The sequence below is a fragment of the Schistosoma mansoni genome, chromosome 1 (assembly GCF_000237925.1).
Source record: "Schistosoma mansoni strain Puerto Rico chromosome 1, complete genome".
NCBI lineage: Eukaryota > Metazoa > Platyhelminthes > Trematoda > Strigeidida > Schistosomatidae > Schistosoma > Schistosoma mansoni.
Genome location: NC_031495.1, coordinates 10,152,481 through 10,168,530, shown reverse-complemented (window position 1 = coordinate 10,168,530; position 16,050 = coordinate 10,152,481). Strand labels below are relative to the sequence as shown.

The following is a 16,050-nucleotide window of genomic DNA, read 5'->3' as shown; positions in this document are numbered from 1 at the left end:
ATTTTAAATGTACGAAATAAGAGTATGAGAAGCTTAGCAGATGTACATCGAAGCATATTAGTTCTGCATTGGTATTGGTCATAACCAAACGATCCTCGAAGCGGGACTTAAATAACTGGGAAAATAGATGTTCACCACTTAACACGAAGAGAAGGCCAAAAATGGTGAATGCAGGAATATCTAATCAATCGGATGGTATGGCTCAGCCTTGCAGACGTAGTCATTCTGCATAACCTGAATTTATTCACTTAAAATATATTATTCTATCTTCGGCTTACATGTGTTCTTCAGTAATACTAATTCTGATATTTCTAATTGTCACGATACGATATGTCAGTGCAGTTATTGATGTGACTTCCACGTAAGATCTTATAGTTTGGGTAGTCGCATCGTTACAAATCTACAATCCTCATACCAGGTCTACTATTAGATTAGCATTAATAACGAACATAGACTATAATTCTATAGTTCTACATTCCTACCATCTAAACAGAAATCGGGGACATACATGAACCTGTGAGGATTTCGTAATGTCGCCCTAACTTTATTTGAAAAAAACACTATTTGGCCCACATGTTTATACTTGAGCAAACGGTTGTTAAAACCAGTGTATCGGTAAATAAATCCCTCAAAATAAATAGTCATGTGGCTCTTCAACAATCGATACCGACCGCGCTAGTTTTACTGGACTCACCTAGCTGAAGACGCTAGGCCACGCATGCGCACCATATCATGTTTCAGTACACCATGTCACATATCTCCTACAAACCCTAGCTAGCTTAGATTAATCACTTTTTGATGTGTCGATATTCTATAAAATGCATCTCCAAACCTCATCGCTTCTGATTTGACTGGGATGGCACATTTCGAATATAAAAGGTTGAAGATGCCACAGGTATTGGAGTTTGACAACGTTTCAACCAGTAAAACGTCCTATTATGAATCGTACCCACCGAGTGAAATCAAAAGTCAGACGTCAGGAGGTTCGAAGATATATTGGATAGGTTGTCAATATATCGAGGGTTGACTGGTCTAGACTGGCTAGCGATTATAGTGTATGTTGAGCTCGGGGTTTCCACTCGTGATCTGGTGTGGATGCATGACCGAGAGCCTTCAGCTAGGTGAATCCATTAAAACTAATGCGTGCAGCATCCAATGTCGAAGACTTACAGACTTATCTGTTTTGGGAATTTGTTTAACTCTACAAAGTGTTACTGGTTAAGTTGTCGAACTTTGAATACTTGTGGCATCTTTATCAACTTAAAGAGAGATAGTAGCAAACACTCTGGCAGTTATTGATCTGCCTACGGCAAACATATTTATTTCTGCAGTAATGAAATCTAAGATTTTAACGTTTCGAAAATGATGGGATTCGTGCTTCAAATGCTACAATTATGCAACAACTATAATTATCATAGGTCAGTAATGAGTAGAATTAATCTTGTAGATAAACACAAGGCTTACTGGATCGGTGACTTGCATTATAACTACCTGCCAACTTAGCACGGAATCAGAAAACAATAATTTCTACATATTTGAATAGGAAATGTTTTTCGTTTAATTTCGCGCTCAGACTTTGGCCTCATTCAAAACATCATTGGGAAGTCCCTTATTGTTCGGATTGTTTTCGAAGTTAAAGAGTGTTTCATCAGAAAGAAACCCTAGTACTACATTTTTTTAAAAGTATGGGATATTGAAAAACCTGATAACTTGTTCACAGTCCGAAAGTCTGTTTGACCTTGGGACTACTTCCTTTTAGTCAGCACCTGTTATAAATAAGCATGCAAATTGCCACCCATCTTCGGTCTATTTGTGAGTTTTTTAGTTCTAGATATTAGAAATCAATATATACTTATCTTACTGTGATGTGTGTTTGCGATAGTCACTTGACAGTGCCGTGACTGTTAGAAAAACTGAATGAAAGTGTATCAATGGGACTTAAATCTACGATCCTGCTTAGTAAGGGATGAAAATGCGTTAGTTAAGTGAAGTAGCAAACACCATTAAGTGAGTAATTTCCATTACTTGATGTAATTCGGTAACTGAATAGTCATCTCTTATTGGATTCATACTTTTGTAAGAAGATTAGAATACGTACGACCCATATCCTTACTTTTATAGTAAGCTCCTATGAGCGTCTAGTCTTCTCTTGCAACAGTCGATTGGAGGTGAGAACACCACTGCTTTGAGTAACAAGTTCCAAGAATTGATGACGATGTGAAAACCTGTATGCCACGGATAATTTGTTCGTTATTGACTTTTCCACTCCCCTTCTATGTCTTGTGAGATGTCTTGATCTGGTAGGAAAAAAAGGATATATTGCGTCTAAAATCAGTTCCTGGTGTTCTTTACGTCAGAATCAAGCCACCTTTTAATTTGCGGTAGTGTATAGTAAAGTAATCTCAAGCCGCTCTTTGTATTGTAAACCCGAGTTCATGAATTGCACCGGTAGTTGTCCTCTCCAGGATATCGGAGTCGCATTTTAAACAGGTGCTTGCAACCCCAACGTAGTCTTCAAGTTTGAATCTCACTAAGGTTGTGTGTACGGCAGAGAACATTATGGTGTCTGTCTTAAAGCCCTTAGAGTTCTAGATCCCTCAGCTGCGACCTTGCCGCAGTGGGTCGCGGTCTTAAAATCATGGCTTACTGCCACCCTGGGATCCGTGTGAGACTGGACTACGGGTACTGGTTCTTCCCCTATGTTGTGCCTACTTACCTCTTTATCCCCAGAGTGCATGTAGACATCTGCTTGAGTTTGGGCATCAGGATAGTATTTGTTCCTTCAGGAGCGGACATTCGCTTTTCATCCTCTCAATTTCGTAAACAACAGTAGTGCCACGAGAAGGCAGTGAGTAGGACTTCCCTGGCAGCGGTTGTATGCACAAGGCCATTTGAGAGCATTTGGAACGGGGGCATAAGTTATATTACCAGTGACTTAATGTAAGATTCCTGGTTTGAAGAGATTTCCTGTACTAATTCCTTGTGTAGCTTAATCCCCACCAAGGTCAAGTGATTGAAAATGTCCTTAGCATTTAGCTTGACTTGGTCTTCTGCATACTAGTCATGATCACATGTTTTGTCAATGGAAACCTAGAAAGTGACGAAGCTTTTTTTATGTCAGTGAACTATGTTGATTTTTTAGCGTTTTCAAAGCTGATAATGATTGTCTTTAAGGTACTTCATTTTCAAGTAATCCGAAATATATTTCGACAGTATCGTATGAATTCGCTAAGTGGTGATTGTTATGTTTGTTTAAAATCGTCATCCTAATGCGTAAACTTGTAAGTTGCTAGTATCCCGTCACCAGTCTCTGACGTATTGTCTGCATGTAACAACCTGCTTCAGTCTGGGCACCTGGGCAGTATCACAGCCCTCACACAAATCGAATGAGATTTGTGAGGCACACATTTATCTGGTGCCCCTTTGTACCAATATTTATGTGTTTAAATAAATAAATAAATAAACTGCATGTAACAACCATTATGCGGACGATCCTAATCTTGGTCCGTATTTTAGTAGTGTCGTGTGATATGAGGGAAGTTGTTATTACCCGGTTGCTCATACCATGAAAGGATACTTCTTTTGAGACTTATCATAGACACTTTTGTACCCGAGAGTATGTCGCCATAGTCCAAAGCAACTGCTCTAGGCCGATCACACAGGCTTTTTGTATTCCTTAGCGTTTTAGCTTCGTACTTTTAGGACTTCATCAGGATAGATGGTGAAGCTAAAAATCATGTTAAAAGCCTTCATTTGTATAGTTGGTTGGTATATGCTACGCTTAACTGGCCGTCAATTATCCCAGTGATTTACCCATGCTACTGCAGGCCCAAACAAAAACAAACATAATGGTTATCTAATCAGTATGTAGTGTCATCCTACTAAGTTAAAGTCTTTTAGTTTGGCCCATGTCGGGTCTGGTGACACAATGACACCTAAATATAATCCTGATTAAAGTATGAATCCCATTTGTCGAGACAATCTTTTAGCCTTTTGTAGCGGTAATTATGAGCAAGTTGATGTCAGTGGTTACTAGTAGAATAGTGTTTTTCCTTATACATAAAGTACATACTTGCTGAAAATAAACGTGGTTAAAAATAAGGTGTAACAAACGGTCACCGTTATTTGTTCACATGATCAGATGTCAAATTTTTCGTCTGAATGTCTTACAGTCTCCTAATTTGTTTAATTCGGTGCTCAAAGCATTCACTACTCTGTTTCCAAAGGTCAAATTTTGAGTAGCAGACAGCTTTCGATAAAGCTCATCTTCAGTTTTATTAGAGCTGCGGCCGGCAATTGCCGATAGAAATTATGTTCATAAGTTCGATTTCCACTTCTGAACTTATTAATAGAAATAATTTACTACTCTGGAAAGTCGAAGTTTTCGTCTGCATTATCATCTATTAGCATGCACTGCTCGGAATAGAATCATTTTCATTGAGTTTGATTAAACTATATTATGCACAGTAAACTGCACATAAATATTAGTGTATCTCATATGGATTAGCGTTTTTCTATCTGACCTAGCCCCATGTTCATAGTTGAATAACTATTGTTCTTCTGATATTGTGTGCAGTGGTTAGATTAGAGTCCCAGACAATTTTGTTTCCCTTCAAGAAAGCAAATGTAATAAAAAGTAAATAAATTTTGTCTAGTAGTGTGGTAAAAAAGTTGAGTCGTATGAGACTCTAGTCTAGTGGCCTCATGTTTCACTTGTGTATTGATAAGTATACGTAAACTGGGTTTTTTTGCAATTTTTAGGCACACCATCGTTTAACAAGGTCGCAAGCTCACTGATATGCCCACTACAGGTAATTACATTTTTTTACTTTTAAGACTTCAGAATATTCGCTTTTACGCTGTTCCTGGAGTCAAAACTGCTTATGTTCGTGATAAGCCTCATATGAACATCGGTACAATAGGACACGTTGATCATGGAAAGACTACCCTCACCGCAGCTATCACAAAAAGTAAGAAGCAATCTAAATTCATAAATTCTAGTACTTTCTGGAAAGAATAACTCTGTCTATCGGAGCTATGAAGAGATTGATGCTGCTCCAGAAGAACGAAAACGCGGCATAACCATTAATGCAGCAGTGGTTGATTACTCAACATCTAATCGGCATTACGCACACACAGATTGTCCTGGTCATGCCGACTATATAAAAAATATGATAACTGGTGCTAATCAGATGGAATGCGCTATTCTCGTCGTAGCAGCAACTGATGGCACTATGCCACAGACTAGAGAGCATTTATTATTGGCTAAACAGATAGGAATAGAAAGATTAGTTGTTTTTATCAATAAAGCTGATGCGGCAGACCCAGAGATGCTAGAACTGGTTGAACTTGAAATCAGAGATACATTAAAACATTATGGATTTGATGGAGATAATACACCAATTATCAGTGGTTCTGCCCTTTGTGCACTGGAAGTAAGTTCTAAAATTAATGACATAATTATGTAGAATCGCGAACCTAAACTTGGTATTGAGAAAATTGAAGAATTGCTTGATGCGATTGATTCAGTTCCTTTGCCGAAACGCGAAAAAGATAAACCTTTCCTACTTCCTATCGAACATGTATTTACCATTACTGGTCGAGGTACTGTTGTTACAGGTCGGATAGAACGTGGAATTCTTAAGCTTCAGTCACCAATTGAAATAATCGGATATAGTCAGACTTTAAAATCCACTGTCACAGGTAAGTCATAACTAGTCTTTCAGTGCTATCTACCCACATAATTCAGATTACTAAGCTTACCACTAAATATTATCATGTAGTGTTGTCTAAGAAGATCAAGTAAATGTAAGAATGACCTCTATACTGAGTTTTTATGATAGAATATTTATTATAAACGAACTGCTATTCACCAAATGTGGGTTTCAGTAACATTTATGAATTTTGATTTGACAAATAAAAGATGACCTGAGGAATGTTGAAGTAAATGAATAGAATCTCGGTGATATGGTGTGACTAATTGATAACTATTCATAATACCGAAGTGTGGATCCAAATCTCTTCGATAAGCTGATATCAGAAAATGAAATGGGGATCAATAGAATAGAGTCTTCTCCAGAACAAAACAATACTCTTCTATGCAAAATACTTGATGTAAAATTAACTATGATTAAAATTCATACGCAGTTAAAGAGCACGGATTTTGGCGGTCACTCACACTTCACTTGATTTGTTTGTGGGTTGTGATACTGTCATGGTGTTCAAATCAAAGCAGGTGATTTTCTTAGTGGGCCACACCCGTAGCCTTTGACCTAAAGGTCTAATCCACAAGGCAGTGGACACAACTTTAGGAGATGCAGTCTCATGGTAACCGGTGACCAACGATAGGTTCATACTCGACTTATTTCCTCAGGATCCTGGAGCCTATGTGCACTGTTGGTTTGTAATCAGGGTTTTTCAACTCACCTAGGTGGACTCTCCGTGCTCAACAGGGTTGTCAGTAAGTTTTTAAATTAATCGAGACTTGCATACATAGCCCATAGTGGGATTCCTAGATTGCAGCTATCTCGTAGATTTAAATGAAAACGTTTAAAGGATTCAGATAAATATGCAGTAACATAACTCTTTTATCAGTTAGCAAAATGTTTTGGTTTTTCAGTCCGCCAAAAATGTCCCACTTTTAAATAATAGAACTGAGAAGTTGCATTCGCTCTATACCCCTTGATCTTGTTTTTTTAAAATTATTTCGTACCTTTTAATCCACAAATCGATTCTTCTAGAATTACGTTTCTTATGTCCAATCGTTGTAATTACCAATACTGCTACCAATATTATGATACTCATTTTATTAGTATTATATCATGCTTGTTTGTAACTTCAACTAAGCCACATATGAATGTCCTAAGTTACTTATGGTGGTCAGAAAAATTTAAAAGAGGAAACACCGCATAAAAACTGAAATTGTCCAAATATGCATTTGAACTGAAATAACAATCATTGATCTGAGAAACGTATCTTGCCTTGTATTAAGAAAACAATTAAAACAACCAGGTGGGATCGCCGGTGGCTTTATTCCGGGCTCACAGTAAAGCAACCAGGGTTTTCTTCCTAACCGCTGACGATCAATTTTGAGGTTTGACCATCGGGGCCTTCTTCAACTCGTTGCATAGGATTGTCTTGTCGGATTTTCTGTTGAAAAAAGGTGTGCCCGATAGGTTTATAGACTTCTTGAAGACCCTACGTAGAAACACTCCAGACAGAGTGAGAGTACACATCCACCTCTTCATTGTTTCATTCAAGCAGTGAGGTTAGTCATGGTTGTCCAATCTCACCATTCCACTCCAACTTTGCCATCGGTGACGTTCTGGAATCAGCTCTAATAGATTTAGGTAATAGTGGTGTGGATCTGTTGCCTGGAGAAAGACTTCTACCGTGTGTATGCGGATGATGTTATCTTACTGTGCGATGATGTCCAAACCATGCAATCCATACTTAATCAGTTGACAATCAATTTTCGTAGGTATTGCATGTTCTTTGCACCTCCTGATTCCAAAGTACTTTTACAAGACTGACAGGATCTTCTGCTTACACTCACTCTTGATAGTGAGTAGTTACAGTTAGTCGAGAATTTCATGTATCTGGGTAGCCGTGTAAGTTCTGGTGGTTGCGTGATTGATAATATCAATATGTGTATGATGGAAACCAGGGAGACTTACGTTTACCTAGACTATCTTTGGCGCCTTGATGATGTTAGTCTAACTGTGAAGGGTTGAATTTACAACACGTTGATAGGAGCAGTTTTGTTCTACGCTTGTGAGATCTGGCCTCTCCGAGTTGAGGATGTTAGACGAATCTCTGTGTTTGATCATTGTTGTCTCCGAAGGATTGCTGACATCCAGTGTCAACACCATGTTATCGATGCCGAGGTGCGACACCGTGTGTTCGGGCACAGTGCTGATAATTCAGTTGGTGTAACCTACACGAATTATTAGCTTTATTATATGTTTTGAAATAATTAGAGCCGATTAAAATTCATTCCAAACTGGTAATAGTTTTGGGTAACAAGATCTAGGTGTCGAAAATTGTTCATTGATGAGTGGGTGATTGTTCTTATGTTATTCTTCATTCCGTTTAATGTTTAGTAGCATCTTGTGCGACTGAACTGTTTGATTTTCTATCTTTTTCAAAAAGTGATGTATCAAGTAATGACAACTAAAAATTCCGCTGCATCGTCCCACAGACTTACCACCACTCATCGTTTTTCACTATGCTTCCACATGTTATCTATTTAGTCAATGCACAAACTCTGGTACATCCGAGCACTAAAAAGTGTGCTTCAAACAGTAGTATGTTTATTTGAAATAAAGTAATTATTCATGCTTCGAGCAAATACTGTTCTTCTGATATTCATTTTGTAAACAGAGTTTCAGTTCCTATCCGTTTTATTTATGTTGTGGTACTGGTTTTGCCAATCTATTCGAAGCTCTAATATTTCGACCACTGAATGTGTTATTATCTCTCTTATTATGACCCAGCTACTTATAGCTTAGTATATTTCAGACACCTCACTCTACTAGTCTCCAAATCAGAACACAGATAAACGGGGACGTAATTATTTTCCGAATAAACAAGATTGAATGGGAGTAAGGATCACATGAAAAAAAGTTTGTATGTTTCTAATTTTACAGAAGAAAATTCTAGAGTCTTCCCTAATTATTCTTTGATATGATTGGCAAAGAAAATACCGATCAGCGTGCGCCAACACGGTCCTGCACGGAATATGCTTTACTTCTGTCTATATCCCGTTGACAGAAAGAGATATAAAGTTATCACAACAGTTCAGACCTCTTAACACGTTTCTTTCTGAGTAATGCTGTAATTATAATCTTCAAGAAAAATTCGGACTGTGTGAATACGTAATGTTAAATCAACTGTCACGAACTCTCATTTGTTTCAGGGATTGAAATGTTTCACCAACTTTTGGATCAAGCAGAACCAGGTGACCAAGTTGGCATCTTAATGAGAGGAGTGAAACGAGATGAAGTAAGACGTGGTCAGTTTGTTGTAGAACCAAAGTCTATGTCAATACATGACTATGTTCAGTGTCAGGTTAGTTTTTTGGTGTTAGTATTTTATAACACTTTACTTGTAAGTACGTGTCCAAATAATGATTTTATTTTGCTAGCGTGGGTTGGTCTAATTCATACTTGTAACTTTTAAAATATTATTAATTTACAGTAAAAATACACTTAGGTTTGGATGAAATTACTCAACAGTATACGACATTATTTAAACTAAGGATTCTTTGGATTGAGTTCAAGTTCATTTTCAAAGTGCAAATTGTCTACATTACACATTACTAAATGTTAATTAATAATGCACACTTTAAAGTAGTTTATGATTCGTGATTCTTAATGCGATGTTAATATTTTTTTAATATATACGAGAATAGCAGTTTCGCTCCATAGAATGTTCGTTGTGCAACCATTTTCAAATGATATGTAATCAATTAGTATACATAATCTCTGATAAAAGGTATTTTTAATACACTCTTTTTTGGAGTCGTAATTAAAAATATCCTTTTGTTTATTTGTCTTCAAAAATTTGTGAATCATTTTGAATAGAAATTTTTAACGTTCACTTCTAGAATTTTCACACAATCCATTGAATTATCTAAACGAATAGTCTCCACTCTTTCAAATAGTATTTCCTATATACCTCTTTCAGAATGAATTAAGCCCTTTTTTATCCATCTCTACATCACTTTGTGCTCGTTTAGACATTTGACATCAAGGAGTTCATAAATTCATTGTCATATTCTGTTGTTAAATTAGTAAAATTACAAAAGTATTTAGCTTACTTTTACACAAAAAGGAAGTCACACATTTAATGTTGATGCAGTTCCACATTATTGATAAAAACTCTTGAAGTGGTATATTCAGTTATAAATTTCTTTCTGTTAAAACTAGTTCTCATATATATATATATATATATATATATATATATATATATAGTAACTAGTGTGGGACTTCATTTCTTAGTTGTACGTAGCATTTCACGTGATACGTATTTACATACAGGATGGTCATTTATTTTTGTGGGTATGAAGTCAATGTTTCCATGAACATGAAATGATGCAAAATATTTGTTTCACCTATCTACACTAATAGCTTTCTTTTAGGTAGTTTGAAAAGAATATGTCGCCATTTTCTCATTAAATTCAATATTTTACATATCCACTAGTCCACATCATGAATCAAAGGATTTAACGATACTTAGAGAGCAATCTTTTAAAATGGAATTTAACATCGTTAGTCTAATTGTACACAAACTTGTATGTTAATTTTATCATGTAAAGTCGTATCAGTCTACCTATATACTATGTTTTCATCTAGTAGGCGTGAAGCTCCCAAACGCCCTGGTATGGCCGAGAATAGGAAGGGTCCACTCTCCCTCTCAAAATGCTCTCACATGGCTACGCGTATATAGCCTCTGTCAGGGAAGTCCTCCTCAATGCCTTCTCGTGGCACTACTGTTGTTTACAAAATCGAGAGGACGATTATTTCTCTTATTTTACCACTTCGTTTTTCTTAGAATTTCAATATGTCTTTCAAATTTTGCAGGTATATATGCTTTCGAAGAAAGAAGGTGGTCGTAGTAAACCATTTACGGACAATCATCAGTTCCATGTTTTCAGTAAATCATGGGATTGTCCTGCTATTCTAATACTCCCTGAAGGAAGGGAGATGGTTATGCCAGGGGAAGATGCAGCTGTGAACCTACACTTCCATAGGAAAATGGTTAGTCTCATTATAGGAATTAAATGTCTGTTATCAAACTTTGTTGAAGTGAATTTTTTTGATACCTAATAACGTAACAAAAATCGCTTAATTTGCAAATTGGTACTGTTAATATTAAAAATCGAAGGCGATTAAAAAACAGTTTGCATATTTTACCGTTCATAAATATCTAGAATATGTTCTGATTAGTCTTTGCAAAAACAAAACAGTCGGAAAAAATATTCTAACTGTCCTGGGGTTTTTGGTATTACTTGCTCACTTACGCTTGTTTGTCCTCATTGAAAAGTGTAGGCTGTCCATCAGGATTCTTCAACTTACTCTGTACTAGGTAATTCTTTCCGGTTGCCATTCATTCTTTTGATATCTGCTTCCAATTTCTGACACAATGTATTCCATGGCCTTCCTCTTTTCCTTTTGCCTTCAGGATTCCAAGTTAGGGCTTGCCTCGAATGCAGTTTGATTTCCTCAACGTATGTCCTATTCACTTCTAGCATCTTTTCCTAGTTTTTTCTTCAGCTGAAAGTTGGTTTATTCTCTCCCATACTAGGTTGTTGCTGATGATATTCGGCCAACGGATGTTGAGTATCTTGTGTAGACAATTGTTGAGAAATACTTGTAATTTTTGGTTATGGTTATAATTTTCTCCAAGTTTCAGCTCCATACTGTACAACTGTACATTCAATTGATTGTTCAATGATGATCTGCAGTATCGTGACTTGATCTGTACACAACCGTTCCTTACGGAATACAGCCTGTTGATCTCGAAGTTGGGCCTCTACTAAATCTTTCGTTTGGGCTGACAACACTCCGTCGAAAACTTTTCCTCATACTGATAGTTGTGTAATGCCTCTGTGGTTCTTACATTGACTGAGATTTCCTTTCCCTAGTATTTTGACGAGGTATCCTTCTTTCCAATCTGTTGGCACTTGTTCTTCCTCCAGTTGGAGACTCTGTGTGACATGGTTCAGAATGGATCAACATGGCGTAGGTGTATACACTCATTGTCTTCCCTTAAACCGTGAGATTAAAATTGCTTTATGCCTTTCTACAAACTAATTCTTCCTCTATTATATCCTTATACACAATCTTTCTTTTATATATTACTACCATTGAAGTTACTTCTATGAGTTTGGTGTTTACTTTGTTGTGCTAATTAGGTGTAGCAACTTGGACCGATGCATATGTGTGCCTAGTCATACGTCGTAGCTGACTGACTGACTGTTCTTCCTCCTAAGTTTTCACGAACAAAATGTGGAGCATTTTTGAATTTACTTCTATGCCTGACCTCAGTGCATCAGTTGGTATGTTGTATGATCCTTCTGCTTTCCCACTCGTGATATAGCTGATGATCATTCTGATTTCTTCGACTGTTGGCGTGGTGACAGCTATCACACTGTATGCAGGTACTGCTTCGATGTTTGGTGGGTGCAGTCAAGCTAGTCTATTCAAGATTTCTTCAAAGTACTCTACTCACCTGTTCCACTGTTTTAAAATCTCAGTTATTGGCTTGCCTTCCTTGTTCCTGACTAGTATCTCTGTTCTACTACATTTCCCAGCTAGTTTCTTCATTGTATCATATAGTTGTCTCATACTTCCTTCTCTTGTGGCTATTTCCACTGTGTTTGCTAGATCTTCCACCCACGTATTTCTGTTTGTCGTTTCTGATGCTCCTCCTCACACTTCTTTGCTTCTATGTGTTGAGAGTGTGCCTTGACTTTCTCTGCTCTTGTTCGACTGTTGTTGGTTGCCGTTTCTTTGTCCTTCCTGTTTTGAATTCAGCACAACGTTTCGATAAAGTTCCATTTCTTATGAAGATGCTTTTTGTGACCCAGAACCTGTTGACAAGTTAGAGTCAGCACTTCTTCAATCCCTTTCTGGTCGTTCCCTATTGTAGTTTACTCTTTTTCCAGTAAATCTCGTTAGACTTGCGATCTGTTCTTGAATTCGTTGAGTCTTTTAGTGTTTCAAAAGAAATCCTTATTAAACTCTTACAATGTTGTTTCTCCGGTTGTCCAATGCTTCTTTAGCTGAAGTTTCATCTTGGCCACAACCATGTGATATTCTGAAGTTATGTCAGCCCCTCTCTTGGTTCTCACGTCTTCCATTGATATTCTCAATTTTTTAGTGATGCTAATATGATCGATCTGGTTCTTTGTGTTAGGATCGGGTGAGACCCATGTAGCTTTGTGTATGGGTTTGTGGGGGACATAGTGTCACTTATAACCATTTTGTTGAATGCACATATCTGAAAATCTCTCACCATTCTCGTTCCTTTCCTTTAGTTCATGCCATCCCGTGATATTTTCACACTCAATATTATCCGTTCCGACTTTGTCGTTTAGGTCTCCCATTAGAATGGATACATTCATTGAGATCCCTTCCTTTGTTTTGAAGGATGCTTTGATGGTTCTGAACCTATGAGATTCTCATCCTATAAGTGTTTTTCGTTCTATTTTGAATGGCATCAGTGAAAATAATTGTGTATGCGAAGCATTTTCTCCCGCATGACCGACCAGGGTACAACAGCATCTCTCCCGACTCTATCGTTTTTTGTCCAATGGATCTCACTTATTCCGAGCACCACCAAGTTGTATCTCCTCCTTTCCTCAGCTTTTTGACAGGTTCTCCCACATTGTTCGTACATTGGATATACGTATATTAATTGTTGCCCTGGTTGCTAGAAAGGGTATTGACCTCTTGAATTCCGAAGAGTCTGGCCTTTCACCATAAGGCGTCAGTTTTCCTGCATGAAGATCCTTCAACTCGGAGGGCATAGGCTGAATGGTATAAATTGTTTTTGGTTAGAGTTTTTGGCAAGGTTGATTTCTACAGGACGGTGTTGCTGATCACATGCCCAACCCTTCTTTATCTGTTCTTGGGACTGTCAGTAACCCTAGATGGTCTACAGACGGAGTTTTTAGGTATAACGTTTGAATTAAAATATTTTATCCTTTTGCGGTATACTACGCTAATATTATAATACTAAAATAAAACTGATCTGGGCAACCAAGTTCATGACACTTCTAAATTGGATGCTCGAATGATCCTCTATACACAGATCAAATCACGTTATCTCAGATACTTGGTTGTCTACAAAAAATAGGAAACCAGAGTAACACCAGACAATACTTTGTTCCTCACTGTCACAAACCGTCACTTAGTGAGTATGGAGTAGAGATCAATGAGAAGAAACTAAATCACATATCTATTAGTAAGTAATCTGCGTGTCTGGTTATACAAACCGTCAAATCACATTTACTATTTCACATCAGTTTTAATAGATAAAATTAGTTACGTGCTTCTGTAGCTATTTACGCCATAAATCTTACTTGTTTTCCACAGTTTTATAAAGCCATTTTTTATTGTTGTAGGCTCTTGAGGTCGGACAGCGTTTTACTATTCGGGCTGATTCCTCTACTATTGGTTATGGTGTTGTTGGTAAAATCCTCCCTGGTCCAGGTCCATTCAACTGGTCTAAATAATGCCCGGTTATATTTGTAATTATTTTCAACTTTTGTGCTTCATCTATTACTGAATAAATTCTTAGTAAGAATATAGTGTCTTAATATTTTATCACACTGATAAACTTGTTTTGATCATCTTCAGAAGCGTTATTTTATTTAATGTACATTGGTGATCTTTATTTTCTGATACTCATTCTTCATTATATATCGGAAAGTTGGTCATGAAGTTTATTTTTCGAACTGTATAATACATTTGCGGATATGTAACTTAAGATTTATTGCGATTCATTAATTATTGACCAAAGTTGCTGCACCGACAAGGATCAGTAACACTTTAAAATTTCAGTTCTTTGTCTTCCCGAAATTGTAATAAATATACGTAGTAAGTGAATTCAGTATAAACAGAACTGATCTATCATTAGTTTTCCAAATTTCTTCCGCGAGTATTAAGGATGCTACTTATCTGTTGTGACCCAAATTATTGTGTATTGGTTAGTAAAAACATAGTTCACATGAAATCTGAGATAAACCGAAAGATAATAAATGATAACACCAAAGAACCGAACAAATCTCAGTGAAGCACACTGAAATTTGTATGTTGACACCTATAATGATGAAATATCCTAAGGAAAGATAAATCATTATAGTCGTCAGCACATACTAGATGTATTTTAGACATTCAAACAGACTTCATGTTTTCAAAGTACTGACCTGATATCTTTTTATACTAATCGGTAATCTGAAAACAAATTTCTAATTTTCATCAATTAGAAAATATGAATTACATTCATAAATTCCTATTCCAAAGAGGTTGAAAAGCAGAAATAAATCATTCAATAGAGAGATGAAAAAACCTATTTGGTTTCTTCATTTTAATAAACTTCATTGTTTAGTTGTAATTCTGATACCTAAATATTACGAAATATAGTAAAATAAAATAAATGTAAGTTAATTTTTCTGTCTTTAACATTTTTCAACCAACCCTAGTTATTGTAGGCAGTTGACTTTAAAATATCTTTTATATTATAACTGATGTTTGAATTAACTTGTTTCAATACACTTTCGGATTTAATACCCATTATAAAAATTACAAAATGTCTAGTGTAGGGTTACAGACAACTACATACTTGGAAAAATTATTTTATACACTAAAATCTAAAGTGACAATTATTATTCATTGATATAACGAGCTAGAGTTGGGTTTAACAAATAAGACCTAATTTATTAGCGTGTGAACAAACTACGAAACTGATATAATGCAATTATGTGTGATATTTGGTCATCTTTATTCTGTTAATAGTTTGCATAAAAATGTGTTATTTTATTATAAAGAAAAATTGTTATCGTTATTAGTCTTATCTTTGATCTGAAATCATCAAGGTGCTTACGTCAGTAGCTTGGCCTTGTAATCAGCTATCAACAACCCACATTGTATTATTGTATTTCATCCGTCACTCGGCATTCCGTTTTAGTTTAGTAGTCGAACCATCTAATCTAAACTCACTACAATTATTCAAAAATTTAATTAATATTTCAAAATTAGTTCAGTTTTAGTGAATAAAAGGTAATAAACACACACAAGATTATTGTTGCTGCTCTGTATTATCATATTACGTTTTGACTCAGTGGTTCAAATCGAAGGAAAAAATATACGTACGGTTAGAGAAAAATACCTACTACTATTTTGATTTGTGTAAGAAACGTATCACGAATCCAGACACTTAAATGTGTGTCATGTTAAATGAAGCGTAAATGACGCAGTATTATCTATGTACTATAGGATATGCTGGTTTTGTATCGATGTAAACTTGAGTATGAATTACGCA

At 36.3% G+C, this 16,050-nt stretch overlaps 1 protein-coding gene across 2 annotated transcripts; it reads left to right on the top strand.

Annotated features, from left to right (window-relative positions):
* Window positions 1-1,739: 1,739 nt before the first annotated feature.
* On the top strand, window positions 1,740-14,489 carry Smp_073500.1 (putative elongation factor tu (ef-tu); the record flags this gene model as incomplete). 2 transcript variants are annotated; one of them, XM_018793205.1, is made up of 8 exons in its annotated part: window positions 1,740-1,812; window positions 4,762-4,811; window positions 4,844-4,970; window positions 5,002-5,435; window positions 5,469-5,703; window positions 8,918-9,069; window positions 10,584-10,760; window positions 14,132-14,242. In XM_018793205.1, the coding sequence occupies exons 1-8, from the start codon at window positions 1,782-1,784 to the stop codon at window positions 14,240-14,242; spliced, it is 1,317 nt and encodes a 438-aa protein (XP_018647742.1). In that variant the 5' UTR covers window positions 1,740-1,781. The 2 variants fall into 2 exon arrangements, with proteins under 2 accessions (XP_018647742.1, XP_018647741.1); XM_018793206.1 differs by having other exon boundaries at window positions 4,762-4,970; window positions 14,132-14,489.
* Window positions 14,490-16,050: the final 1,561 nt, after the last annotated feature.